Source organism: Mobula birostris, chromosome 12 (genome assembly GCF_030028105.1).
Source record: "Mobula birostris isolate sMobBir1 chromosome 12, sMobBir1.hap1, whole genome shotgun sequence".
Lineage (NCBI taxonomy): Eukaryota > Metazoa > Chordata > Chondrichthyes > Myliobatiformes > Myliobatidae > Mobula > Mobula birostris.
In genome coordinates, this window is record NC_092381.1 from 54,360,048 (window position 1) to 54,377,683 (window position 17,636).

A 17,636-nucleotide genomic window follows, 5' to 3' on the forward strand; every position below is an offset into this window, starting at 1 on the left:
ATCAAGCTACACTTACTGCCAATAAGCAAAGTTTAACACAAAATAATCTGCAGATGCTGTTGTCAAAGGAACACTCACAATGCGCTAGAGGAACTCAGCAGGTCAGTCAGCATCAATTGAAAAGATTAGTCGACGTTTCGGGCCGAAACCCTTCGTCAGGACTGAAGGAAGAACTTTGGGGAGGGTTTGAAGAATGCTGGTAGTTGAAAAAAACAGTAATTTTAAAGACAAAGGGGTGGGGGAGGGGAAGCAGGGTGGCTCTTCCCACTTTCTTCAGACTAAGGGTGTAGCTATGGGAACTCACATGGGACCCAGCTACGCCTGCCTCTTTGTTGGTTATGTGGAACAGTCTGTGCTCCAAACCTATTCTGGTACTGCTCCCCAACTTTCCTTCGATACATTGGTGCTGCTTCCTGCACCCATGCTGAGCTCATCAATTTCATCGACTTTACTTCAAACTTCCACCCAGCCCTCAAATTCAATTGGTCTATCTCTGACACTTCTCTCCCCTTTCTCGATGTCTCAGTCTCCATCTCTGGAGACAGACTGTCGACTGACATCTTCTACAAGCCCACTGACTCTCATAACTACCTCGACTGTACCTCTTCCCACCCCACCACATGCAAAAATGCCATTCCCTGTTCCCAGTTCCTCCATCTCCACTGCATCTGCTCCCAGGATGAGGCTTTCCGTTCCAGGACATCTCAAGTGTCCTCTTTCTTTAAGGATTGTGGTTTCCCTTCTACGGTGATCAATGATGCCCTCACCCGCATCTCCTCCATTTCCCGCACTTCGGCCCTCACCCCATCTTGCCGCCACCACAACAGGGACAGAGTTCCCCTACCACCCCACCAGCCTCCACATCCAGCACATTATCCTCCGCAACTTTCACCACCTTCAACAGGGCCCCACCACTAAGCACATCTTTCCCTCTCCACCCCTCTCCGCTTTCCGCAGGGATCGATCCCTCCGCGACTCACTTATCCACATGTCCATCCCCACAGATCTCCCAGCCGGCACTTATCCCTGTAAGCGTAAGTGCTACACCTGTCCCTACACCTCCTCTCTTGTCACCATTCAGGGCGCCAAACAGTCCTTCCAGGTGAGGCAACAATTCACTTGCGAATCTGTTGGGGTCATCTATCGCATCCGGTGCTCCCGGTGTGGCCTCGTCTACATCAGTGAAACCCGACACAGATTGGGGAACCGCCTAGTCGAGCACTTCTGCTCCGTCTGCCAAAACAGACAGGATCTCCCGGTAGCCACCCACTTCAACTCTGCTTCCCATTCCCATTCAGATATGTCCATACATGGCCTCCTCTACTGCCATGATGAGGCTCAACTCAGGTTGGAGGAGCAACAGCTGATATACTGTCTAGGTAGTCTTCAGCCCCTTGGTATGAACGTAGAATTCTCCAACTTCCAGTAATTCCCTCCCCCCCCTTCCTCTATCCCTTTTTCACATCACCTCCCTCATAGTTCCACCTCCTTCAACTGCTTCGCATTGTTCTCCTGCCAATCACCTCCCTGCTTCCCCTCCCCCACCCCTTTGTCTTTAAAATTACTGTTTTTTTCAACTACCAGCATTCTTCAAACCCTCTCCAAAGTTCCTCCTTCAGTCCTGACGAAGGGTTTCGGCCCGAAACGTCGACTAATCTTTTCAACTGATGCTGACTGACCTGCTGAGTTCCTCCAGTGCATTGTGAGTGTTCAATAAGCAAAGTTTGTTGTCTGTATATACAGTATTATCCCTGATATGAATATTTGTATCAATAAAAACAAAATGTGGGATTTTTTAAAATGTTTGATAATTGTTAAACTGTTTAAATTAAGTTTTCTTAATATAATTAATCTTTAGTGAAACATGCTGTGCTGAAAATTTGCTGCACCAGGACTTCACAAAATCTTGAATTGTTGTTGAAATTTTATCTAAAAAAATGTTTTGAGATAGTGGAATTATGAACTCACAATGACAACTGGGACCTTCGTGAATAATGGAAGATTTCTTAACTCGTTAAAGATAAGAATTGAAAAATAAACATGGGAAGAGAAAGGCAACGGATGAGCTCCATGTTAAATCAGGTAGAGCAAAAGCTACACACATAAAAGTTGCTGGTGAATGCAGCAGGCCAAGCAGCATCTGTAGGAAGAGGTGCAGTCGACGTTTCAGGCCGAGACCCTTCGTCAGGACCTGAAACGTCGACAGCACCTCTTCCTACAGATGCTGCTTGGCCTGCTGCGTTCACCAGCAACTGTGATGTGTGTTGCTTGAATTTCCAGCATCTGCAGAATTCTTGTTTGAGAGCAAAAGCTGACTTTTTTCAGTAAAGGAAAGCAAGACTCCATATTTGAATTATTTATTTCTGAGTTAGAAGAAGTTAATTGGTAATTACTAACAAATATCACTACATTGAAAGTGTACAGTACTTGTTTATTAATTGCCTAACATCCTCCTATAGTGAACTTAATAACCAGTTAATATGTAAGTACCAAATCAGATGAAACCCAGTAGTTAAGTTGGTGCAAGATGATGTTTTCAGTAACCAGTGGCGGACCAGTGGAAGTTATGCAGCAACTTTGCACACCATGAAGCGTCTTTATCACAAATTGCCGAAGGATTCTTTGTATTCTCGTATTCTTTGTAATCAATCCCTTTGCTTTCTTGTAATTAAATAAGAAAACATGTTGTACAGTATCAAAGCTAAAGAAAGACTGGAGGAATGAAAGAGGAATAAACAGCACCTGAAAAGTCATGAGCCTGAACTTGGCATTTAGTAGAAGAGAGGATTTGTATTTTTTACAGAATGCCTCTGGAGCGAGGCACTCTTGCTTTTATAAAATTGTGTATAATTGCCTTTGCAGCTTTACACTTAGACAGAAAACTGATTCTGTATACTGTATAGAAGTACATTTTGCCTTTTCCTCTTCTTTTAGGCCTACTTGCTAACTAAATTCAAAAGGTATATTTTTGGTATCATTTGGTGCAGTAGTCCAATTTCACTGCATTATGGTCAAACAATCTTGCATTGGACAATGTACACAAAATGCTGGAGGTAATCAGAAGCTCAGTATCAATAGAAGGAAATGAACAGTGGACATTTTGGGATGAGAATCTTCATCTGGACTAGAAAGGAAGTGGCAGAAGGCAGAATAAGTTTGGGGAGGGGAAGAATACCATTTGAAAGGTGGGGGGGGCTACCATTTCCCTCCAGTGCCTCACCTCCCCTTTATTCCACTGTCCTCTCCTATTAGATGCCTCCTTCTTCAGCTGTTTATGTATCTCTCTACCTATCACTTCCCAGCTTCTTACATCATCCCCTTTCTCCCAGCCACCCATTTTCCTGATCCCTGATATCACCTGTCATCAACCAGCTTGTGCTCCTCCACCTCCCCTCACCTTCTTATTCTATCTTCTGCCCCCTTCCTTTCTAGTCCGGACTGTTTTCCTCCATAGATGTTGCCTGACTCACTGAATTCCTCCAGCATTTTGTATATGTTGCTCAAACTTCGAGCGTCTGCAGAATATCTTGTGCCAATATTGCACTGGCAACCTTAAACAGATATTAGACTTACCTGGGTATGCAAATAGGTCATTGTCAGTATTGTATGTTTTCTGCCTCCGTTTCTGGCCAGAAGGGGGTGTGCATCCAGGGGTTTAGGATGACTACAGTATGCCTTGCTACACAGCAGCTGCAACATGGCTGGTGGAACACGATGGACTTTCAGTATAGGAGACTGCAGGTTGTGTTGGAGATGACGATAGGTTGTTCAAGAAGGCTCTATTAGAGACATTTTATTCTGAGGAGCAGCAATCCCTGCTGGCAGTGTGGGCTACAGTCAGATGTAGGGCCTGGGACAGGATCCTGAGAATGACTGACAGGCTGGCAGAGTGCCTTTCCATCAACAGAAATGCTGTCACCCTGAGACATCTGTGGAGCTATTCCCAGTCCCTCAAGGCAGTGCCCTCTTCTTGGAAGCTGGACTGCTCAACCATTGTGAAGCATTGCAAACGTGGACCAAAGAGCTGAATTCCAGAAGTGGTATGAAGTTGTTATTTCAAAAAGTCCATGTTCAACTGAAGACAACTAGCATGAAGGGAAAATGCTCCAATCATTGGCATCATTAGCTCATCTAAAGTTAAGTGAATTGGGTTCCTACTAATCTCTCCCAGTACTTAACCCTGCAAGTGATTCCCTTGCCCATTTGTCCATCTCTGCTATTCTCTCTCCCAGCACTTATCCCTGCAGCCACAACCAACACATCATTCTCCATAAAATGCCAACTTCAAAGGAATCCTACCACCAAACATATTGTTACATCCCCCTCTCTCCACTTTACGCAGGGATCGCTCCCTCCCTGATTCCCTTGCCTATTCATCCCGCCCCACTAATCTCCCTCCTGGCATATCCCTGCAAGTGACCAAAGTATTAGCCCAGCCCATTCACCTCCTCAGGTACCTCCATTCAGGGCCCTGAACATTCCTTCCAGTTGAGGCAGCACTTCACCAGCAAATCTGCTGGGGTCATCTATTGTGTCTGGTGCTCCTGATATAGCCTCTACATGGGTGAGATCTATGGTAAACTAGGGGATTGTTTCATCGAGCACCTCTGCTCCATCCGACAAATGCAAAACTTCCTGGTGACAAACATGTTAATTCTGTTTCTCATTCCTATTCCTACATATCGGTCCATGGCCGCCTCTTGAGCCATGAAGAGGCAACCCTCAGGGTGGAGGAGCAACACAGTATATTCCATCTGGGTAGCCTCCAACCTGTTGGCATAACTATTATTTCTCCTAGCAAACAAATTTTCTCTCCCCTCTTTTCTGTTCGACACTCTGGCCCCTTACTTCTTCTCCCCTCCTTCCCTTTCTCCTCTGGTCCACTCTCATCTCCTATTGGATTTCTTCCTCCCCAGCTTTTTACCTTTCTTACCCACCTGGTTTCATCTGTCACCTTCTAGCTAATCCTCCTTCCCCTCCCCACCTTCTTATTCTGGTATTTTCGCCTTCCTTTCCAGTTTTGAATAAGGATCTTGGCCTGAAATGTCAATTTCATTTCCATGGATGCTGCCTGACCTGCTGCATTCCTCCGGCATTTTGTGTTTGTTGCTCTGGATTTCCAGCATCTGCGGAATTTCTCATATTAGTGAATTTAGTTGTTGGAAGTCAGTCGTCCCAGACCCAGGATGTTACTGCAGGCGTTCCTGAAGGCAATGCCCAAAGTGAAGATGGGAGATGCTCACTGATGACTGCATTATATTCAGGGCCTTTCGAGCCTCAGCAAATGTAACAGTGCAAGCCTGCACACAGCAAAACAACTGCAATATTCAGGCTTCAGCTTGTACAAGTGAGTATCATTTAGGCATAAACTACCAGGAATGACTATCTGAAACAATTCACTCCATATGATAACACTGGCAGAACTGGATTCAGCAAAATGTCTGGGAACAGACAACATTCTGTCTGACCTGTACCCCAGATTCAGTCATACCTTCCATCATGTCCCTCAGAACTTTATAACCCCTCAGCCTCCCAAGTTATAGCGAGAACAATTGCTACCTGTCCAAATATTTATTATAACTAACACCCTCCATTCCCAGCAACATCCCAATGAATCTCCTCTGCACTCTCTCTAGCACCACCTCATCCTACCTTTAGTGTGGTGATCAGAACTGCACACTATAATCCAAGTGTTGCCAAAACTGGAGTTCTCTAACTTCCGCTGGTGCCCCACCTCCCCCTCGTACCCCATCTGTTACTTATTTTTATACACACATTCTTTCTCTCACTCTCCTTTTTCTCCCTCTGTCCCTCTAATATACCCCTTGCCCATCCTCTGGGTCCCCCGCCCCTTGTCCTTCTTCCCGGACCTCCTGTCCCATGATCCTCTCGTATCCCTTTTGCCTATCACCTGTCCAGCTCTTGGCTCCATCCCTCCCCCTCCTGTCTTCTCCTATCATTTTGGATCTCCCCCTCCCCCTCCAACTTTCAAATCCCTTACTCACTCTTCCTTCAGTTAGTCCTGACGAAGGGTCTCGGCCTGAAATGTCGACTGCACCTCTTCCTACAGATGCTGCCTGGCCTGCTGTGTTCACCAGCAACTTTTATGTGTGTTGTTGCCTAAACTGTCTTATGCAGGTGCAATTTGTGTCAACTTTTATTCTCAAAATCCCTACCTACAAAGGCAAGCAAACTTAACTCCTGCTTCACTGTAACCCCCACAAAATGCTGGAGGAACTCAGCAGGCCAGGCAGCACGTATGGAGGCCTGACAGTTATTGTGTACATCCAACCATTATTAGATGACTCAATGCATTACTCTTCTGTTGATTAAATTCTGTCCACTGTGTTTGGCTCAATTTTCCAGATGATCTATGATTTCCTCCCCCTCCCCCATCATTTAGCAACCACCCTTGCAATCTACAACTCCATTTCATATCACATTCTTATTCGAATCATTAAAACAAATGAGAAACAGCAAAGGTCCCAAGACTGATCTCTGTAGTCAAAAAAAATTCCTCCACCACTACTCTCTTTCTTCTATCAACAAGCCAAGTTTGGATCCAGTTTGCCAAAACACTTTGGATTCCATATGCTTGAACTCTCTGGACCAGCCTATCATGCAGTACCTTGTCAAAAGCTTTGCTAAAGTCCATATATATCGTACCTACCAGCTTGCCTTCAATTCTTTTTTTTCAGTCTGGATGTCTGTACAGAGATGTTTCTGTATCTCCTGCTGGGTAGTAGGAGATTGAACAGCTGCTTGCTGGGGTGGGATGAGTCCATCACAATGTTACAACCCTACCATAGACAGCATGATTTGTAGGTGCTTTCCATATTTAGTAGTTGTGTCCCAGTGATGTTCTGTGTAGTCAACAAGTGATCAGGACTGCACAGAACACCATTGAGACACAACTACCAGGTACGGAAACCATCTACAACTCACGCTATTTATGGCAGGCTCACAACATCGTGATGGATTCACCCCAGTCCAGTAATCAACTGTTCAATCTACACAAACGTCTCTGTGCAGACATCCAGAGTGAAAAACAGCCTTCTTCCCTGAGGGCTGTTGTGCAACTGAACAATGTCACCACGCCCCTTGTATGAACATTGATTTCTCCAACTTCCAGTAATTACCTCCCCCTCCCTTCCCCTATCCCTATTTCACTCTGCCCCCTCCCCCAGCTGCCTACTACCTCCCTCATGGTTCCGCCTCCTTCTACTACACTATTCCTTCTTCACCTTTCCTACCTATCCCCTCCCTACTTCCCCTCCCCCCCCTTTGTCTTTTCCCTTACTGGTTTTTCACCTGGAACCTACCAGCCTTCTCCTTCCCACCCTCCCCCCACCTTCTTTATAGGGCCCCTGCCCCTTCCCTCTACAGTCCTGACGAAGGGTTCTGGCCCAAAATGTTGACTGATCATTTCCACAGATGCTGCTCAACCTGCTGAGTTCCTCCAGCGTATTGTGAGTGATGTCACCACGCCCACCCATAGTCCATAGGCACTATGGGCAATCTACGTGCAATACATGGTATGTGCAATATTTGGGTTTAAATGAGGCAGCTGCCTTCCTTTGATTTCAGAGCTTTTTTTTTTAAACCTCAGCTTTAATTCTCAATGCTATTTTATATTTAATCATTGTATTTTATAACAGGCAAATGCAATACTTGAAGGGACAGCCACTGTTTCTTTTAATTTTAATAGTTTTTAATTCATTTGTAACTTAGTTGTCATTCTAAATAATCCAAAACATTATTTTAAATGTAGTTATTTTGTTTTTAGTCATTGAATTGCAACTATGACGCTTTGTACTGAATGGAGTAATTTGTCAGCGACGACAATAAAGTTCTCTCTCTCTCTCTCTCTCTCTCTCTCTCTCTCTCTCTCTCCTTCTCTCTCCATTTTTTTCTTCTCAGAAAACCTCTGAAAGGTTCACTCAGATTTTGAGGTAGTATTTCTCTGTTCACAAACTATGCTGACTATGTAATCAGTCCATGCCTCTCCTATGATCATAAATCCTATCCCTCAGATTTTTTCCAGTAGTTTTCCTACTACTGATTACGGCTTACTGGCCTGTAATTCCTTGGTTTATTACCACAGCCCTTTCAGAATGTGGGAATATTAGCTACCGTACAGTCTTGCAGCTGATTGTTATTGTGCCGCCAACATTTACTCAGTAACAACGAAGCAAAAATTAGGACATATAAAGGCATACAACAAAGTAAAAATTAATGGGAGATAGAGGATTAATAAGTTTTTAAAAACCTACAGAGAGCAACTATAAAAATCATTAGAAAGGAAAAGATGAAATATTAAAGCAAGCTAGCAAACAATATCAAAGAGGATAGTAAAAATTTTTACAAGTATGTTAAAAATAAAAGAGAAATGAGTGGATACAGGACCACTAGGAAATGAGGCAGGACAAATAATAACGGGGGACAAGGAGATGACTGATGAACTAAATGAGTATTTTGTATCACTGTGGAAGACACAAAGCAGTATGCCAGATGTGGTAGTGTGTGTAGGAAGAGAAGTGAGTGCAGTTACTATTACAAGAGAGAAGGTGCTCAAAAAGCTGAAAGACCTAAAGGTGCATGAGTCACCTGGACCAGATGAGCTGCACCCTAGGGTTCTGAAAGAGGTAGTGTTCGAGACTGTGGTGGCATTAGAAACGATCTTTCAAAAATCATTGGATTCTGGCATGTTGCCAGAGGACTGGAAAATTGCAAATGTCACTCCACCCTTTAAGAAAGGAGGAAGGCAGCAGAAAAGAAATTATAGACCAGTTAGCCTGACTTCAGTGGTTGGGAAGATGTTAGAGTCAATTGTTAAGGATGAGGTGATGGAGTACTTGGTGACACAGGACGAGATAGTACAAAGTCAGCATGGTTTCCTTCGGAGAAAATCCTGCCTGATGGACCCGTTGGAATTTTTTGAGGAGGTTTCAAGTAGGATAGATAAAGGGGAGTCAGTGGGTTTTGTATATTTTTTACTTTCCGAAGGCCTTTGACAAGGTGCCACACATGAGGCTGCTTACCAAGTTAAGAGCCTATGGTATTACAGGAAAGTTACTAACATGGTTAGAGCATTAGCTGATTGGTAGGAGGCAGTGAGTGGGAATAAAAGGATCCTTTTCTGGTTGGCTGCCAGTGACTAGTGGTGTTGCGCCGGGGTCAGTGTTGGGACCACTTCTTTACGCTGTATATAAGTGATTTAGATGATGGAATAGATGGCTTTGTTGCCAAGTTTTCAGGTGATACAAAGATTGGTGGAAGGGCAGGTAGTGTTGAGGAAACAGGCAGGATACAGAAGGACTTAGGCAGATCAAGAGAATGTGCAAGGAAGTGGCAAATGAAATACAATGTTGGAAAATGCATGGTCATGCACTTTGGTAGTAGAAATAAGTGTGCGGACTATTTTCTAAATGGGGAGAAAATCCAAAAACCTGAGGTTCAAAGGGACTTGGGAGTCCTCGTGCAGAGATTGATAGGTTCTTGATTTGACATGGCATCAAAGGTTACCAGGAGAAGGCCGGGAACTGGGGTTGAGGAGGAGAAGGAAAAAAGATCCGCCGTGATTGAATGGCGGAGCAGATTAGATGGGCCAGATGACCTAATTCTGCTCCTACGTCTTATGGAAACAAATGAATCCTTTGCAAACTCATTTTACGCTGACTGAAGTTATTACATTATAAAATGCTCCACTAAAGGCATTTGAAAAAAACTGTTCAATAATCAGTGCCTTCTTTGACGATTCTGCAGAATAAAAGCCCCCAGAACTGCATTTTAGCGTATGGAGAAACAAGCAGAAGCAAGGAAAGTCAGCAACAATCAAAAGGTAGCTCGCTGCTGCAGCCGCAGCCTTGTAGCGATTTGTCCTGGGAGCGAGGGCGTCCGGATCCGGTTTACTGAGACACCACAGTGCGGAGCGATCATTTCCTGAATGTCAGGCGGTCTTAATGAGTGAGATTCGGCGAGTGGACCGGGGGGGGGGTGGTCCCGGGAATAGCCCCGGCCAGGGACTGAGTCTCCGGTCGTCAGTCGGGAGGTAGTTGTTGGTGATCTGTGATACGAACTGCTTCACTGCGGGCGAGATCGTGCGCGGAAGAAGGTAAATGACATTGCGTGGGCCCAGCAGTTGCTTGTTTCATGGTATTTGATCCTCTCGCAGTTCGACAACGGTGGTTGCGATTGATTTTTTAGCTAGCAGTTGGACTCAGAGCTACAAAATGAAACTTCCTCGGCAGGCTGCTGTAAGTTCAGAGACATCAAGGGCACCTTAACCTTAAGGGCACCGTAACATGACCCCTCACCCCCCCCGAGAGAGTTTATACAGAGTTTCGCAGCACCTCAGGTGGTTCAGATCCGCAGTGTTTTTTGAAATACGATGGTTGTTCTTCAGAAAGGAACATTGAAAAGTTAGGAAGTCCCTAAATAGTGCCTCACGCGCACAGTAAACATCAATAATAGAGGTGGCAGTCCGAGGAAATTTAATTGTCTGCCAAATGTTCTTCAGTGCAAATGCAAAGCAGGAAACTGACGTATGAGATATTAGAACTCACGGGATGGAAGATATTGGAGGCTTCACAAGGAAAATGGTAAAACGGGGACCCTCACCCACCCAGAACATGTCCTCTTATTATTGCTATCGGGGAGGAGATACAGGAACCCGAAGACGCACACTCAACGTTTTAGGGACAGTTTCTTCTCCTCAGCCATTAATTTCTGAACGATTCATGAACCAACCAAAATATTTTGCTCTTTTTTTCGCTTTTTGTATATTTTTCTTTGTAAATGTTAGTAAATTTCTATGTATTGCTCTCTACTGCTGCCCCAAAACAACGAATTTCTTGACATATTTCAGTGATGATGAATCAGATTCTGAATGCATTCAGGATCAGAAAGTTCAGGAGAGCGAATATGAGCGAATTCACTATTTCTGATATTCAGAAGCAGTTAAACTGCTAACCTGCTTATTCAAAATTCCTGATGGCTTGGCATCTGACTCACTGGGTTCTCTTCCCATGCTCCTCGGAAACTCATCTGATTCACTTTTATATGTATTATACTAGCATTTTACTAATTATTAACTAACATCAAAACAAAATAGCAAATTAAATGTGTAGGTGTATTAATAGGAGCAATATCGAATACTGCAGAAAATCTGTGTGGCACCACCAGCATGCCAGATGATTGAAGTTTTACTGTACTTCCAAGGAGCTGACCCAGAATTCCTCATTTGTCCCAACAACAGATAAACTCCCATTAGCTCTAAAATAAAATGTTGGACCCATTCCAGGTGTTTGACATTTCCAATTCAAGTAATGATAATAGATGTCTTGGGATATAAAATAGCCTCAAGTTCGTAACGTTAAAAGTTCAGACCAGAGGTACCATTAAAGATATCAGGGAGGAAGATGAGGTACTGTCATTGACGCTTGAGTAGTGCCTGTTTAGAAATATTTTCAAAGGTTAAAGGTGCAACTGCTAGAGGGCGAGAGATTGTTGAATTGACAAGGCAGTGAAACTTGCAGGTGTGAACTGCTGAGATATTCATTAAAACAGTCTCTTAATCTTATTCAACCAACACACACACAAAATGCTGGTGGAATGCAGCAGACCGGGCAGCATCTATAGGAAGAGGTACAGTCGACATTTCAGGCCGAGACCCTTCGTCAGGCCTAACTGATCTTAACCTTATTGTATAGTTACAGGTGATCATCAGGTACACAGGTCAACAGGTTATCGGTAATCTACAAAGAAGATTATAGTGCAAATTCAAAGCAGCTAGTCCAAGATTTGTTTCAGTAAAGTAAGTTTGTCCATCCTAAATTGTCTTCTATTCTTCTGAGTAATCAGTACAGGAAGCACTTAATGCACACTGTTTTCTGAATATGAGGTAAATGGGCAGTTGATGGTCAGTACTAAAGCAGGCCTGAACCCGAAATGTTGACAATCCTTTTTGCTTCCCCATATGTTGATGGACCTGCTGAGTTCCTCTGGTTACGGCATGGACAGTCTTTAGCATCTTCAATTGACAGTCCAGGAACATCATGAAGAGGTTAATTCTGCCTCTGCATACTCAACTAACATTTTCCTGAAGAAATCACTGAACAATAATTATCTGCAAATCAGAATGTTGTTCCTGTACCTCTTGCTGATTCCAAAGACATTTGAAGCTGATAGTTGTGTCTTTACTGTCTAAAACAGGGGTTCCCAACCTTTTTTATGCCGTGGACCATTAAGCAAGGGGTTCATGGACCCAGGTTGGGAACCCCTGGTTGAAGAGATGTGAAATCGCCTTGGGATATCTGATAGTATACGTAATAGAATAGCAGATAAAGGATTTGGAGATGATCTGAAGAGGCCTGTGATGTTGCTGGATTTCTTTTTGTTGGAGTTGAGGTACAAGCCCATCCTTTCTCAAGATTTTATACGTATTTGAGGACTTAGACAAAAAGCAACACACAACTGTTTGTTGAGATCTTTTTATGGATTGTTTTTCATGGATTCTATTTGTAAAGATTGTATCTGTATGTCTCCAAAATTGAGCATTATTTTTGAAAACTACTGGTGCACATTGATAAGAAGAATGGGAGACATTGTTTCTAGAATGCTGCTGTGACATTCCTAGTACTTCAAAAGAAATATCTTCAGTATTAGGCTGCCTTTACATTAGGAGTATGGTGCTGGTTATACACTTTTGTTAATATGCCTCCAGCACCCAACAATATACTGTTTCTGAGCCCCAGGAAGGTTATATCAGATCCTTTACAGTTTCAGCTGTGAAATCTTTCAGCAGCTGTCACCTCCCATTTATTGTCTTACTTTATCATGTTTGTACACAATAGGAGGAAATCGAGATTTCATTTGCTTTGAAATTTCCTCCTGGGAATCTTGATATCTTTCAAGTATTTCTTCATGGTGTTCTTGTTTTTATCTGTCGGCAGAAATGAAGACTGGATTCTGGCTTCAGGTTGCTAGGAGGCACCTGTTGAACTGGCAAAACTACAATTATCAACAAAGCATATCACCACTCCCAGAGATGAAGCATCAGAGATTAACAAGTAGTCTGTGCTGTTTAGGTAGAGATTCAGAAGTCTGGCAGACCTGGATTAAACCTAATGTGGTGTTACTACCTTGCACAAGACATCACTCAGTCTTCAGAAATTTTGTACACAATGTAGGACTTCCATCTAAAAGGCCACCAGCCATCATCCCAAGCCAACCCTCCTTCAGAGACTTTTCTCACTGCACCAGATGGAGGCCTGCTTATATCTTTTCAACAAAACTTTTTATTGCTAAAGAAACCACTGACCTACATAATGACTTCCACACTACTTCTCGGGTCTTAGCCTTGCCAATCCCTTTGTTTTGGATTCTGCTGAAGCCCCTCAAGAAAGTTGCAGCCATGTTTCTTGGCAGGTAAGTTGGTGGATGTGTAAGCATCTGAGGGGATAGAGTTCATGCTGAACCCAAGCATAATATGGCATTTTAAACACAGAAGTACATGGCAGGAGAAAGTGTTTCTCTTGACAATATCGCTTTATGGAAAGGTCAGATTGGAGTTAAAAGATGAATGCTAGTCTATTTTTTTTCATAGTGCATTTTGTTACAATGACGTGGTTCGAGATTCTAAATACGGCTCAAAGCACAGACTACTGGGAATTATCTATCAGTACAACGAGTTAATTGCAGAATGTGAAACTGGGAACACTGAGCTTACCTGCAGTTGTGAAGAAAGCTAGAATTGCAGGGGAGAGTATGTATTGTTATGTACCCCGTAACTGGGTTGCCAAACCAGCAGAAATGGATCACTCAGTTGGAGTCTGGATTACTAGAACTAAGAAAGTTTTATTAAAGAAACAAGCAGCACAGTAATCGAAAGGATAATAAAAGCAACAGTTCAGCAATGATAAACACACATGTGCACAGAATTAAGATAACAGCATCAATCAAGCTCTATCGTTGTCTAGGGGTAAATGACCAATTTCAAAGTGACACAAAAGTCCAGTTCAATTTAGTTCAGTTCGCAGTAATCGTTGCCATGGCGATGGACAACGTGGGGTGAGGGAGAGAGAGAACGAGAACGACTGATCATTCAGAAACGGCTTCCACTCACAGACCGGCGATATTGCTCACAAGCAGTTTTCAGGTGGGTCCTTTGTGATGTCACCTGAGGTCGCTGACTGTGACCCCTCCTCCAGATGCGGTCGACCCTCTGCAGTGAACCCGGCACCCAAGCAAGGGTGGACACACACCGGGTTCCCGCTGATCGTACCTTTCCACCCTGTGCGTTTAAGGTCCAGTACTTCCCACCGACTCGTGAGAGGCGCACCGCTTCCAGGGTCTCGTTACCTCAGGTGTCGTGTGTGTCCTGCCTTAGCGAACCTGTCCCTTTTTATCCCCCTGCTGGGGTATCGCCTGTCCATCACTTCAAACAGTTCAAGGTTCAAAGGGGGAGCTGCTCCAGACAGCTCTCTCTCCTGTCCCTTCATTACACATCTCCAGATCGCCTGTCCATCACTTCAAACAGTTCAGGGTTCAAAGGGGGAGCCGCTCTAGACAGCCCTCTCTCCCGTCCCTTCATTACACATCTCCAGATGCTGCTTCATTGTTCTTTATGTCTCCTTCCCCTGAGGACAGGTGGCAGACCAATTGCTGAGGCCACTGATGCTAGCCCAGGCCAGCAAACATCTTAATTTATGTGTATTCTCGTCACAGTATAAACGTGGGAGTTTTGTTAAATTGGACATGTCCTTTCATGTTAGGTGAAGTCAAGATAGCTTTGGATAGTACAGGGGAAAGTAAGTAAAATGTAAGGAGAGTAGACATACTGTCTTGGGAAAAGAGATTTTAATTTGACTTCCTAGATGTTTTCGTATGGGGTGATTGATTTCAAATTGATTTGGGATATCACATTCAAACCACAATAGAAATGTGAGTGGACAGTTTGGAAATGGTGGATAATAAACTTCAGAAATCTTTCCAAAATATGTACATGAAGAAACAGTTGGTTGTATTTTAAGATGTAGAATATTTGTAGAAGGAATAAAAGCATAGACTATTTTCTAAACAGGGAGAGAATGCAAAAATCAAGTGCAACAGGACTTCAGACACCTCATGCAGAGTTCCCTAAAGGTTAACTTGTAGGGTAGGAATCAAGATTCAAGACTCATTTATGATCAGAAATTGTATGAATTATACAACCTTGAGATTTGCTTGCTGTTCTGGCACTCTGGTTCCCATTCCCCGTATCTCTAGTTTAACCTCCACTGTGCAGTATTAACAAACCTCCCCACTAGGATATTAGATCTCCTCCAATGATCCAAAAACCTTATGCCCTGTTTTGATATGCCTTCCCTTCCACACCAACTCCTTAGCCATGCATTAAACTGTATAATCTTCCTAGTTCTAGCCTCACTAGCACATGGCATATGTAGTAATCCTGAGATCACAACCCTGGAGGTCCTGCCCTTTACCTTAGCACCTAACTCCCTGAACTCCCTATGCAGAACCTCGTCACTCACCCTACCCATGTCACTGGTACCTACGTGGACCATGAATTCCGGCTGTACGCCCTTCCACTTAAGAATAATGAAGACTTGAGTCGAGGTATCCTGGACCCTGGTACCCAGGAGGCAACATACCATTCGGGAATCTCGTTCTCGCCCACAGAACCTTCTGCCTGTTCCCCTAACTAAGGAATCCCCGACCACCACAGCATGCTTCTTCTCCTCCCTTCCCTTCTGAGTCATAGAGCCAGACTCAGTGCCAGAGACTGCGACTGTCCTCCATTAGGTCATCCTCCCTGATGGTATCCAAAGTGACATACCTGTTGTTGAGGGGGATGGCCATGGGGGTGCTCTGCACTGGCTCCTTCAACCCTTTCCCCTTCCTGACTTTCACCTAGTTGTCTGTGTCGTGCACCCTGAGTGAAGCTACCTCTCTATATGTCCTATCTATCACCCCCTCAGCCTTCCGAATGATCTGGAGTTCATCAAGTTCCAGCTCCAAATCCGTAATGCAGTAGTCATGGGGGATTTCAATCTGCAAGTAGATAAGAAAAATCAGGTTGGTGCTGGCTTCCAAGGGGGTAATTTCTAGAGTGCCTATGAGATGGCATTTTAGAGCAGCTCGTGGTTGAGCCCACGAGAAAATCAGCTATTCTGGATTGAATGTTGTACGTGAACCGTAATTGATTATAGAGCTTAAGGTAAAATAACCCTTAGGCGAAATATGATCGAGTTCCCCCTGAAATTTGAGGAGGAGCTAAAGTCAGATGTATCCTATAACAGTAGAGTAAAGGGAATGACAGAAGCATGAGAGAGGAATTGGCTAGAGTTGATTGGAAAAGTACACTGGCAGGGTTAACAGCAGAGCAACAATGGCTAGAATTTCTGGAAGCAATTCAGAAGGCACAGTGTAAATACATCTAAAGAAGAAGTGGAAAGAAAAGGAAATTGCCTTTTAAACTCATGAGAGAGCATAGGCCACCAACTTTTTTTGCTGTTGATGTTTCTGTAGCAGGCAATTTCTTTTTTACGAGGTCGAGTTGCTAGCTCGATGCTCAACCCAGCATGGATGGAAAGCATGCCTGGGTTTGAACTCGGGAGCCTTCACTCCGAAGTCCGGCGCTGATGCCACTACACCACCAGCCAGCCTAAAGAAGAAGTATTCTCAAGGAAAGGTGACACAACCATGGCTAACAGGAGAAGTCAAAGTCGACATAAAAGCAAAGACAGAGCATATAATGGAGCAAAAATTAGTGGGAAGTTAGAGGATTGGGAAGTTTCTTAAAAACCAACAGAAAGCAACTACAAAAGTCATTCAGAAAGTAAAGATGGAATATGAAAGTAAGCTAGCCAACAATATTAAAGAGGATACCAGAAATTTCTTCAGATACATGAAGTGTAAAAGAGAGGCAAGAATGGATATTGGACCACGGGAAAACAATGCTGGAGAGGTAGTAATGGGGGACAAGGAAATGGCAGTTGAATTGAATAAATATTTAGTGGAAGACACTAGCAGTATAGTGCAAGTTCTAGGTGTCGGGAGTCACAAAGTGTGTGAACTTACCTTTACTAGAGAGAAGGTTCTTTGGAAACTGAAAGGTCTGAAGGTAGTTAAGTCACCTGGACTGGATGGTATATACACAGAGTTCTGAAGGAGGTGGCTAAAGAGATTGTGGAGGCATTAATATTGAATCTTCAAGAATCACTAGATTCTGGAATAGTTCCGGCAACTGAAAAATTGCAAATGTTACTCCATTCTTCAGGAAGGGAGAGAGACAGAAGAAAAGAAACTATGGGCCAGTTAGTCATTGTTACTCATCGTTGGGAAGATGTTGGAATTGATTATTATGGATGAGGTCTAAGGGTATTTGGAGGCACATGATAAAATAGGCCATAGACAGTGAGGGAAAATCTTGCCTGACAAATCTGCTAAAACTTTTTGAAGACATATTAAGCAGGATAGATAAAGGAGAATCAGCTGATGTTGTGTACTTGGATTTTCAGAAGGTGCTACACATGAGACTACTTAACAAATTACGAGCCCATGATATTATAGGACAGATATTAGCATGTGGCTGATTGACAGGAGGAAAAAAGTGGGAATAAAGGGAGCCATTT

General features: G+C 43.6%; 1 protein-coding gene across 3 annotated transcripts in view; it reads left to right on the forward strand.

Annotated features, from left to right (window-relative positions):
* The first annotated feature begins 9,925 nt into the window (after positions 1-9,925).
* Positions 9,926-17,636, forward strand: part of oma1 (OMA1 zinc metallopeptidase) — a 61,545-nt gene continuing 53,834 nt past the window's right edge. For 2 of the 3 annotated variants that reach the window (XM_072273816.1, XM_072273814.1), the window contains exons 1-2: positions 9,926-10,114; positions 12,954-13,428. In XM_072273816.1, the coding sequence (XP_072129917.1) occupies positions 12,956-13,428 (473 nt within the window). In that variant the 5' untranslated portion in view covers positions 9,926-10,114; positions 12,954-12,955. Of the gene's footprint in view, positions 10,115-11,711; positions 11,816-12,953; positions 13,429-17,636 lie in introns of all 3 variants that reach the window. The other variant, XM_072273815.1, reaches the window with a different exon arrangement.